Consider the following 12,662-nt stretch of genomic DNA (forward strand, 5'->3'; position numbering starts at 1 on the left):
TGCCCTCTTTAATGAGCTAACACCGCAACAAAACCTGCAATACACCACGACCTGTTGTGAGCGAAATTCATCTGAGCAAATGAGACGAGTGAGGGGAAGAAGAGAGCCCTGTGAGGGAGTGAGAGGCGACGGCGTGTGTGACGTCCCGCTGTCAGGGAGGAGAGAGCGAGAAAGCACAGCTGGTACCAGCGAATCGACACTGCGGAAAACGAGCGGTGAAATGGTTTCGAGATATTCAGAAACGATGTGTATTGAAAAAACAATATTTTTGACAACACGAGCGAAGAATCACACCAAGATGAGATGGAGTCCTTAAATATTTTATGCCACGGTCATTCAGTCGCCAGCTTCTCCTCCCCATCCTTCTTTCTAATGTCACTTTGGGGTCAAATCTTAAAGAGGGGTCTTTGTAGAAGAAAATTATTGATTGTGAGTCCTTAGATAACATCTGAGTTTTGTGTCGTAATGATTAGTGGGGTTTCATCAAGGCTGTGCTGTGTTATTATTGCGCTGCCAAACAGAAAAGCTGTTCCTTTAAGGAAATCCACTTAAAAGAGAGGTGGGACGATATTGCCTTGGCGTCAGGAGGTTTGTGAAATCCCCCAGTGGTGGTGTGGTAACGGTCACGTCACGTATGGGTTCAATAGCAGGAATCCAAAGCAAATTAAAGGGAAAATGTAATCAGATTCCTTGAAAGAACAAAAAAAAAAAGAAAAAAGCAATGCCACTGAGACAAGGATGCTTGTCACCACCTGCCTGGTTTAATCAAGAAAAGATGGAGGGAGACAAAAAGCAATAAAATCACAACGCCAATAGCTTTTTTTTATTGTTACTGAGACATTGCATCCCTGATCAAATAAAACACCTGTGAAAGCATATTGTGTGAAATTATTCCAGTTTCAGACGCATAAATTGCCTTGATGAGTAACACTCCATCCTCCGAATAATTCACGAAAATGTGAAAAAGGGTGGCGCGGTATGACAGCGAGGAACATGCCGATACATACAGAGCAGGAAAACGTTCAGATGTTACTTCATGGCCGTATCACAGGTTTCCTGTCATGTCCACGCAAAGTAGTTCAGCGACGCTCTGCTGTGAACGATGAAGTATTAAACTCGCAGCGAACAGCAGAGGTGGAACTGCTGGGCTTAATTCGCTTGTTGAAATCACTTTATTTTCGGAGAGTATTTAGTCAGACGTATGGAGACAAATTGAAATGCTGCGCAATCAGTTGCACAATATGTTATCCATGACTGTACATGAAAACAGTAATTTAATCACAGTAATAATACCTTGCCGCTGTTCATCAGATGACGGGCGCTCTGTCTTTGCTGAAGGAAAAAGGTTAAGAAGTGCTGAAACAATGCATTAGCCGTGGTCGCTCTGTTGCTATAATAGCTGCTGTCTCTAATCTCTCCCTCCCTTCATCCCCCCCCTTCCTACCCCCCACCTCTGTCTCTCTCTCTGTGTATTCTCCCTCTTGCTTCTGGGTGATAGTTGTGATGGGCAGGAGTGGGAGGAAAAATGCTCTGACTCAGCCAGAATCCTCCTTTTGTGAAGTTAAATACCAATTTACACTCCTCCCCATCCTCCACACACACATCCGAACCCACCCCATACACTAACAGTATTCACATGTACAAGCGTCTGCTGTGCACAGCCCACCCCAACCCTTCCTCCCTGCTCACTCTCGCAAAACAGATGATTTTTTTATTTTGCGCCCGGTGTATTCCTGTGTCCTACTTTTTTGCAACCCCCCCCCCCGCCTGCTCTCTCCCTCTCTCCCTCTGCCTTTCTCAGTTGACAGTCTAATAAGCCAGTAATTAAAACCTGAAAACAGGGAATGGTGATAGGCCATAGGAGAAGAGATTGCTTTGGGAAAATAAAGCTCTTGTTTTCTTCCCCATCGACCACCACCTGCATATAAAAGAGCGCCTGTGGTGCAAAACAGAGGAGCACAGATTTAGAGAAATAGATTTTTTTTTCTTTTTTTGTGGCATGTTAGATTGTCAGTCCTCTCAGCATTCTGTGGTGTTTGTTCTTTTTGGCCGACAGACCATGAAGCACACAGGAATATGGATTGAAGACAGTGGGTGAAGCTTGAGAAATAGAATAATATTCAATATCTAAGACAGCCCATGGCTCCACTCCTGCAGCTTACTTAAGTCCCTACCTCTTCAGCCTCAGTATCTGAATATAAATGTCTACATAATGTATGTTTTTTCATCAACTTTAAGGACACCAAACCTCTCCGCAGCACAACGACATGTGCAACATGAGTTTCAGGGCAATAAACTAGGGCACCGCAATACATCGACTACAAAATTAAAGTCATCTCATTTGCAAGAGGGAGAAAGATGCGGAAAGCAAGTGGACGTAAATAAGTGAGGGTGTTGTTGATTTCTTTTTTCGGTCGAGATGCCGGTAGGCAAAGATGGAGGTCACGGGGCGGAGAGATGCAGGGATGAAAAGAAAAAAAAAAAGGACGAGAGGGGAGAAAAAGAGGAGGAGGATGTTCAGCCAATTCCAAAACAGGTCAGAGCTGTCAGAGATGCTGTTTTTGGAGGTTTGTGTTCTTCTTGACTTCTGCTGGTGCAGCCGTCATTCTGAAAGATGTTTGTCACTGCACCAGCATGAAGCAGTGGAAGGTCAGACTTCAGTTGATGGGGTTGCTCTTAGATTTCGACAAAGGAGGAATGAGAGACTGGAAGGGAGAAAATCAAAGGTATGGTGTAATTCACGATAAATACCTGCTGGTACTACAAGAAACTTCAGTGCTACTGTTACCACGACTACTACATGGTGCAGTACTTGTATGTGTGTTTTCCTCTCTCTATGTACTAATTTTTGGTGTGGGAGGAAAAACATTGTGTATTTGTCACGTTGGGCTCTGTGAATTTGTGATGTCATTTTTTATCACTTTCTGAAATTTCACCAACAAAACAATCGAGAAATTAATGGGGAGATTAACTGATAATGTCAGTTATTATTGTCCTTCCTGTGTACTAAAAACAAACCAATGGTGGAAGAAGTAGAAATATTGCAATTTGAATACACTCAACTAAATAATAATGATACAGTAATGATAATTTGCTAATCATTTTTGACATATACTCAATTGAAAACAGTACAAAGACAATATATTTAAAGTTTTACCTCATCAACTTCTTCGATTTTTGTAAATATCTGCTTATTCTGAATTTGGGACAGGAGCAGCTAAAGACTGGGAAAGCTCTGAAATCACCTGTTTGGATCATTCCACAGGTAAACAGGTTGATTGACGACAGGTGATAGTGTCATGATTGGGTTTGAGAGGGGCGTCCTGGACAGGCTCAGTCGTTCACAAACAAGGATGTTTGTTTTTAGAAATCACTTACTGTGCGTTGAACTAAAAGTATCATCAGATGAATATATTTCAAGTATCAAAGGTGAAAGTGCTCATTACGCAGGATTTGTCCTTGTGGATTGCTTTATTATTATGTACAATATATTATTGTTCTATTTTTACTGGTGCCGTAATGTAAAAACAATATTTCAATGTTGTAGTGGGTCAAGGTGGAGCTTATGAATCAATTCCATATACTGTTATACATATCTTAATTTATAACCATGTGTCATATTTGATTAACTATTTAATTTTATATGGAATATATTTGCTAACTAACCAGTAACCAAAGCTGTCAATGTTGACCCAATATGACGTGTCATAGTGACATAATACAAGGCTAGAAGCATGACTCAAACAGGTACCTGAATGTACCAAATGTATATTAGTCCTTAGTGTGCAGCTCTGAGAAAGTACACAGTATTTCTTTGAAAAGTGTGACTGAAGTGCAACAATGGGGCTCATTATTTCAGAGTCATGCACAGAAAGATTTAGAAATCTTAGGTTGCAACAACTGTTATTACAGCATATAAATGGAGTTTGTACATACTCACATCCGCATGCACACACACATAGAATGAACTTTAACAGTCTCATCTTGTTACCCGACTGAGACTTGTTTAGATCTTAAAAGCAGACCAAAGTTGATGCCACTCTGTGGAGCAATTGTTCCGAGGCCAGGCCCTCATTGCTCAATAAATTCTTATAAAGTTCCATGCTTGGGTGCTAGATACTACTCTCAGTCAGCTTATTGGCCTTACATAATATTCTGCAACCCAGGGTTTCAAAGTAATTAGCCATAAGAAATAAGGAGAGAGCAGTGGTGGAACATCCTGTGTCTGGTTGGTTAATGCATTTCATAAGAGGATAAATCTCAGAATTGCTAATAAAACAGAGGTTTCTCATGAATCATAATGACACTGTGCAGTGCATGAATTCTTGGGAAGCACTTAACAAAGTAAGAAAGCTTTTTCTGTTGTGGTATCAGAATGCTGCAGAATCCATATGTCATATGGGACATATGCTATTAGCAGTGTAAGCCTTGAAAAGAGCACAATATGTCTGATCTGCGCATATTATGCTAATGAACGTCACAGATGCTATAATCTATCGGAGGCCTATTACCAGTACTACAGGGAAATTAAATCCCAAACTGGCCATGAATCTGTATGAGGGAATGTATTGTTAATATTCATGCTGGATAGCTGGGATCATATATGAACTTCAGCACAAACAGCACTTTTGCCCGTAAGGTGTATTTCATCAAAAACAGGACTTTCTTTAAGTGCGCCTGCTGTGTTGTTCTGGGAGTGTCGGCAAAGCTTTGTGATTATTAAGAGACTTAAAAGAAAATGCTGCTTAGTCTGAGTGTGCACGGGCATAAATCAGTGCTGTAGTTTTGGGCAACTCAGTCAGTATGTTGAGGATGATTAATTAGATTTCAAAGCTTAAAACCGGGGATCCAAAAACTCTAATCTGTAATAGCACAAAGCCATTGGCAATGAAGTGGGGATTGATTGTCTAGGCTTATACAGTGTTTGTCTGAGCTTATCCATCGAATTTAAATTTAAACTACATTGTTACTATTGTAAAGACCAGTACATTGTGCCATTGTGACTGAAAATCATCCTGAAGATACCCTTTTTTTCTGACAGCGCTTAATTATTTATGAAAGCAGACATTGCCGTCACATGAGGTTTAATAAATGTTAACGGATTCCTCCTGTTGTGCAAAACCTGTATTTATGTGATTCATGTTAATCAACCTAAAATAGCAGCACTTCTCAGTTTTGATTGTGATTGTGATCGCTGACACTGCAGTAAGCGGCTTTAATCTGCACAGCTCAGCGAGTCAGCAGTGTGTCCGACCGTGTCTTTTAAAAGTTCGAATGTTCTGCAACGTCGCGTCACGGCATTACAGAGTGTATGTTCTGTTGTTGCAGCTCTTAAAGAGGACATGTGGGGGGTACTTGTGGATAACAGCGTCTTTGGGAACAGCAAAAACATCACAACAGCAACAGTTTATCATCAGTTATAAAAAATATGGCCGACACTGTGACACCGTTGCCCTTCGATTTTCTGTTCGAGGCTCTGCAGGCTGTTCAGCCACAGTGGTTATTACGACTGAAGCTAACTACTCAGTGCTTCTGCTGTTTATTGAAAGCAAATTGCTGTTCCTGCTGTAACGCTCCTTTTTGTTTTTTTTCTGCAAAGAGACAATCTGTATTCTGCACAGTGTGTAGGACACTGCTGTATGAAGGTAAAAGCTAAAACTTCAAATAGCTATCGTTGAATCACTGGAAAGATGCAAATCGCAGACATTGTCCATCTATCTCCGCCTGACAGCTTGCCTTGAAATATCAAGGCACCTGTCCATCCATCTGTGTTTTTAGGTCTGCCATTATATTTCTCTAAGCTGAACAAATCCTCCACCAAGTGCTCTCTGGAAAGCTTTCTGTCTTTTTTTATGCAGTTTTCTCTCACTGCCGTAGCATCACATTCCCTCTCCTCTTCTCCTTGCTTTTACTTTTCCCACATTAGCTGTATTTATTTTGAATTGCAGCTCATCTGTCCTTGTTAAAGAAGCACAAGTGGGACAAATAGCTCAAACCATCAGACTGTTTAAGATACCAGTCACCTGGCCAAAATAGTTAGAAGGAAAGAAAGACCAAAGAGGTGATATATTAAACATGAGGAGAAAACAGAGGGAGCGTTGAATTTTCGAACTTGGAGCTTATGTAATAAGTGTGAATCGCATCTTTCCTCAGTCTGTGAATAAGGAATAATGAAGCCATTTATAGACGAGGTAAGCGGGAACACGGATGAAACGGTGAGAGACTGAGAACAAAGTGAGAGAGGTGGCTCGTGACTGTTGGGTGCTTTTATTTGTATGATGTGATGGAAAGAAACTCGCCGAGAATTCTGGCAAATTTTACAGCAAAATTGGGTAGCGTGCCATCGCGGAAGTACTTGTAGTTTTCAGTGATTCTGGGCAAAATGAGTTGTAAGAATGTCTATGTTTGTTTCTAACATAAGCTAATTTAAGGGACACATGCTAAAAAGCAATTAAGTGGGGACGGCTTGTCCAACTGGGGACAAAAGCCATTTGGGAAAAAGGTGGATTTTTGGGTCAGTGGTTAAGTTTAAGGTCAATTAGTGGTGAGTCTCCAGGAAATCAGTGCTGGTCTATGTAATGTCCCCAAAAGTGACCAAGGTGTGTGTGCACACCTCAATGAGCCCCATAGTTAACTTTATCCTGGGGCCCCTCAGCAGGTTAATCCAGCCCTGATGACAGGACGTGACATCATCATATAAATGATAAATAAATAAATCCTCGCTTTTCTAACTTCCCCACTTCTCCCTAAACTCCCGAAATAATGATGAGGAAAACCATTCTGGCAGCTTCTTACTACCTGTCATAAATCCTATAAACAGTCTTGCTCTAGATAATTTGAGAGCTATTAGTGTGTCTGAGAGGGGGATAATCATCTGTCTCTGTCACATTCACTACAATGTTAACAACAAGGCAATCAAACTCTGCAGACTCCTGTCTGCTGTTTAATCATGCTGCTGTGTTTGCCGCAGTTACTCACCATGACAATGCCGTGACATCATCGTGCCAGCCACCGTTGGCTACAAAAAAGCAGCCCGTGGAGGCGAAATGCAAAGCCGTTTTAACTGGTTAATCACTGGCCTCTAGTCATGTCACAGAAAGCGGTGAGTTAACATTCTCTCTAAGTATCGTCGACCCTGGCGAGCAGCCGTGGCGTAACCCCGGTCATTAGCAAAACTCCTGTCTTTCCCACAAACACGCACGCACAGTAACACCCGCTGTCACCTCTGATGTAGATGACCCCTGACAGGAGAGGAGCTCAGTAAGACAGCCTGTCAGCAGCTCTGCAATGTGTCTGCTTGTCTGTCTTCATAGGATGGCCAGCATGTGCCTCAGGTCTCTCCTGCCCATCCATATCCACACCAATTTACAGCCTGGCTGCCAGCAGAATGATATTCTCATGTGACACTTTTTTTTTTCCCTCCTTCGTGTCAGCAGTCCTCCATTACCATGTTATATGCCGATGAAAACCCCTGTGGCTATTGTGCGATAATGCACAGCCACACTGGGCTCAGCATTCCCTCTCGCAGGTTCAGTATTCGCCCAACAAATGCACAACCTTAGGACAACTTCAACTTAGTCATAAAACATCCATCTTTTTTTGCGGCTCATATGGAAGAGTGATCTTTTTTTACCCCTCTGCTGTTTGTGTGTGCGTCTAAATCTGTTGAGTGTTGTTGTCTCTGCAGCCTTTAACAACAAAGCAGCTCTGTTTTCTGATGAATGATCATCCCCGCCAAGTTTTTATTGCTTTCCGTAGATTACATCAGCTTGTAGTAAATAGCTTTTGCCAGGGAAATTTGTGATCCTAATAAAAATACTTCAAACCATATCTTAATACAAACAATAGTTTCGAGCTGTCTGCGTGGTTGATTTTTCACACCGCTGTCGTCAGCGTTTTTCATTCAGGAATTACAAGCAGGAGGGAATGGATAGCAATGTAATTATAGCAATAAGATGATGGGATTGGAGAAATGTGAACTTTTAGGGAATTTTTATAGCAAAGACAAAGGAAAGATGTGAGCTCTGAGTGTGTTCTTGCCACTGTAGGAATTAGCACATGAAGCTGAACTGATGGTTATGAGGTTAGATGTGAAGCTGCCTGCAGGATCACAGGATATGTGGGCACTGTTGGACGCATATGAAAGACTATGAGATCATACTTGCGCCATCAGTGTTGATCCACAGAACGACGTACATTCGACCTTAGTGGCAAAAGAGATCTTTATATAGACCCTGTGAAGATGTGAAGTGTAAACACTCTTGTGAACGCACCCTCGTCTGTTGGCGTTGACAGATGTGCAGGTCTTGCTAAGGTTAGTTCGAGGGCCCCCATTAGGAGGAGTGCAGGCACAAAGGCTTGGATGCTTTGATACCCCTGCTGCAGTCTTATGAGAAATAAACAGCCATCCCACACAGACAGGCATGCATGTGACCATGTTTCCTAATCTCACTGAAACGGAGGGAGCCTCTGTCTCTCTCAGCAACCGTTCATCCAATCGACTTTGAATCGGTCTCGGTGATTAAATCATTCTGAAGTTTCATGTGGTTTGACGACTGCCGAATTATTGAATTATCATATGAAAAGCTCGATTTGCAAATTTTTAATTCCCCTGACATAGTTCTACAAAATTATTTTGCTTTCTAGCTATGTGCATTTTAAAGTGGGCTGTGAAAGGTTTTGGAGGATAGTCTTTTTTTCTTTCTTCTTCTTAACTGTGACAACGCAGAACGGCATGTTGGGCACAGCTCGCTCTCCATCTCTCGCTGCACTACATTCAAGAACAGGTGAAGTATGTTGTGGCAGGTGTATTGCACGGGACCCAAGGAAGCGCTGTGATAAATTGCTTGGATGAGACGAGCAACAAGAAGGCAGCAAGCAGCAATACCGGAGACCAGTTCTGTAGAGGCACGATTTCAGCCAGCACCTCACGAGTTAAGCAAACAACAATAACGAGACAAGAACAAAAATTAGTTTGCTTGCATGCGTTGAGGTTTTAAGCTTGCTGAGGTGCTGCAAGGCCACAAGGAACAGTCACTACTTTTACATGCAGTCAGTATTCGGGTAATGGTCAATATTCCGGTTTCTGAAACATTTGGATTAACCTGTTTACATGCCTGAGCAAACAGGGGTAATCAATATTCCGGTTTTTCAAAAAGGTTATTGGTGTTTACATGGCCGTGCGCAACCAGGTTATTGCTGATATTCCGGTTATGAAAGGGTTACTTGACTGCATGTAAACGTAGTGAGTGTGGAGCGAAGGGAAACACCATTATCCACTAATGACATTAGATGAAGTTGATGTGGTTCGCGTCCAAAGTGGACAGATTAAAAAACTTATTTTTACAATTGGGGTAAAATTAGTATTTAAAGGCCTTTTTGTGTAGAATTCTCAAATATCAAATATCATCCTGGTGGTAGGGAAGCTCATTAACACATACAGCTACTCCCCCACCCACCACACACATAGACTGCAGTTTTGACCAGGAGTGGACACTAAACATATGTGATCAGAATACTTCATTGCAATCAAGTATAAATGCAAAGCACACAGTCCACTAATGGTGCTGCGCCTGTTTCTCTGGAGCACGAAACCATTTGCTCCCCATACGGCAACGTTGTGAAATCCCAGCCAGACACTTAAACTAGTGAGGGAACTGGAAACCATTTTGTTTTTGAGCAGAACGAGGAAGTTATTAACAAACTGATGCATTACGACGGAGTCATAATGGCAGGCTGGCTGATGCAGATGCATCAGGCTGCCAGAATGGAGGGCACCGGTCGATAACACCTCCTCAAAGTGTCTTCCTGCCAAGCGCTGTGGCCTGTAATGAAACCGGCGAACAGAAGACGAGAGGCGTATGGCAGCAGGGTCTCATACCAGCTGACCTCACCCTTGTGGTGGAAATCCCATTATCATTAAGAGTCTGAGGTAATGTGAAGGAGGCCTTGCGCTGCTGACCAAGCTGGAATAAGTGTATTAACTGGCAGTTTCTCAGCTGTCAGGGGTCTCCGTTTTGGGCCCCTGTTAATGTAGTGTTAATAAAAACAAAATAGTGGGTTGCAGGACCCCTGAGAGCAGCTTTCATGTGTCTCCTGTACTCCTACAAACTGAGGCGGTGCGCTGTAATATGCCATGCACCTGCCTGCATCAGCAGAAAACACACGTGGATATGAATGGTTATGGCTGTGCTGCTGGGGATATTGCGCTTGGTTTATTTAATGATGCTATCAATGGCTGGGTGAACAGAGGTGCATGCTGGGATAAATCTCAAAGACTTGGTCCCTGTCCAGACACTACGAGGACTCACTCACGCAGGGCGCACATGTTCGCAGACATAATAAACACCGACAGTCTCATCTCTTTCTCTCTCTGTCTCTCATTAACACACAAATACACAGATGTTGGTTGTTTTTCACTAAACTGCAGTATGTGTTGTGCGCCCTTTCTCCTGAGGAAAATTATTAGCCAGCTGTTCAGTCCCCAGCTGCAGACACTGTTCCATGAGCTGTGGGTGCGTAAACACACACGCACACACACATGCTCACACACATACACATACACAGTGCCCTGCAGGTTACAAACCACAGCGAGAGGCCAGGGGAGGTTTCCGACACTGTTAGCAGTCTGATGTTAATCAATTAGCAGACAACTGACTGAGCTGGAGGCCAGCAGTGAACTGCCATTAAACCCGGAGAAACAGACAGTCAGGTACATGGATAGAGAGGACAGTAACTGTTGGCGAGCATGGCTGCATTGTCAAGCTGGCACAGATGCGACTGGAATGTGTGTGTTTGTTCTTTTCCATGTCTGTCTACTGTGTTTGGTCCTGCTTCAGTTCACCCTCCTTGCAAGGCTGTTCAAAGCACATTTGTGTGTGCAGGCATGTGTGCATTCGTGTGTGCATGCATGGCTTTGCATGCATTTTAAACAGACAGGGCCAGATGATCCATATTGCCAGGGTCAGGTCTATCAGGGCTCAGCTAACCTCAACCTCTTAACACCCAACATCTGCTGGGGCCAGGCGGCCAGCACAGGGATGGCTCATCATCAGCTGCATGCTGGTGGTCATGTTCCAGCTAACTACTGGCAGGAGACGAGGGCGTGTGTGTGTGTGTGTGTGTGTGTGTGTGTGTGTGTGTGTGTGTGTGTGTGTGTGTGTGTGTGTGTGTTTATCCAAGCAAGTCCAGCTCTCTGATTCACTCGGTTTCATTTTAGATCTCCAGTTGCCTTCGGCAAACATGCAGTGAAGACTTTGGTTACACAACATTATGTATTGATCAGGCCATGACTTTACAGATTGTTTAATCCGTGCTTGCCGTGTGTGTGTTGACAAGCTTCTTTGATCATAGTAAGGCGATGTGAAGTGATCTAATTAACTGGGCATACTGTCCACCTCCTGTCTTACCTTCTTACTTTTTATCTTGCCCTTGATTTGTGGTGGATTCCACCCTGCATATAAACTGTCTGCCCCATATGTTTTATCGCTCCACAACGCCCTCACCCTTTCTTTTCTCTTGTTACGTATCTCTCTCCAGGAGACTATGTGGTGCTGACTGTCTTCTTTGACCTGAGCAGGAGAATGGGTTACTTCACCATTCAGACCTACATTCCATGCACCCTGATTGTCGTCCTCTCCTGGGTCTCATTCTGGATCAACAAGGATGCCGTACCCGCCAGGACATCACTGGGTAAAAATCTGACTAAAAGTTATTTCTGCCACAAGATTTTTTAGGATTTCTTGTACATGTTCAAATCAAATCAAATCAAACTTTATTTATATGGCACTTAAAAGCAACACAAAAAACAACAAAGAAGAAAACCCAGCCCTCCCGCCCCCATAAAGACATATAGAGATACACACTCACAGACACGCATGCACACACACACACCCGCGCACATACCCATACGGACAAGGCAAGGAATAAGCCACCTTTGGGGGCCATCCACACTGAGAGGGCCCCTGGCCCTTGACTAGGAAGCACCGCCCAAGACCACCACGACTCAGGCAGGCAGGAGGCCCCACACCAAGGTGTAGAGGCCTCCAGCCATCCAGACCAGAGCTGTCCCCTCGGCAGCGCCCCCATCAGTAGACCAAAAGCAGCTCCCAGTGTGGGGGGCCCCCATGAGGAAATGCTGCAGCTAAAAACCAAGGGCCCCCATGAGGAAACATGTTGATATCAGATAAAACATGTAGAAAGCCTGATACCATCCTGGCTTTAATTACTCCCTCTTGTGAAACCCATCAAGATCCCTGTGTTGGTCACACACCACTTTATATTGAGAAAAGCAGCCCACTTAAGCTTCCTGCCATTCTCTCCTTTCCTTTTGTCCTCTCCTTCCTCCTTCTCTTTCCCCTCCTTAGACAGGGGCAGCTACTTAGGAATCTAGTCCATCTTGATTAGAAGAGCCTACCCTGGCACATATGTTTTCATGCATGCCTTAATGAGGTATTAATTATGCAGTACAACAGGGAAGATGCAGAGATGCAGCCTCAGCACAATAATAATGCAGGTGGCCTCTTCAAAGCGTGTGATCGAGGGACACGGAATGGAAAAAAGAGGGCAAATGTGAGGATTTCAAGGAAATTTGTCAACTTTTGAACTTGCCCTTGGTGTCCAGGGCACGTCCTCCAAAGTTCACTTGTGATGCAGTTACATGC

The 12,662-nt window shown here is 43.5% G+C and overlaps 1 protein-coding gene across 4 annotated transcripts in view; it reads left to right on the top strand.

The window, feature by feature from the left end:
• gabrg2 (gamma-aminobutyric acid type A receptor subunit gamma2) overlaps positions 1-12,662 on the top strand; it is a 51,792-nt gene that overhangs the window by 31,291 nt on the left and 7,839 nt on the right. For all 4 annotated transcript variants that reach the window (XM_070982540.1, XM_070982537.1, XM_070982538.1 and 1 more), the window contains exon 7: positions 11,539-11,691. In XM_070982540.1, coding sequence (XP_070838641.1) covers positions 11,539-11,691 — 153 coding nt within the window. The remainder of the gene's footprint in view (positions 1-11,538; positions 11,692-12,662) is intronic.

This window comes from Chaetodon trifascialis, chromosome 16, assembly GCF_039877785.1.
Source record: "Chaetodon trifascialis isolate fChaTrf1 chromosome 16, fChaTrf1.hap1, whole genome shotgun sequence".
NCBI classification, from domain to species: Eukaryota; Metazoa; Chordata; class Actinopteri; order Chaetodontiformes; family Chaetodontidae; genus Chaetodon; species Chaetodon trifascialis.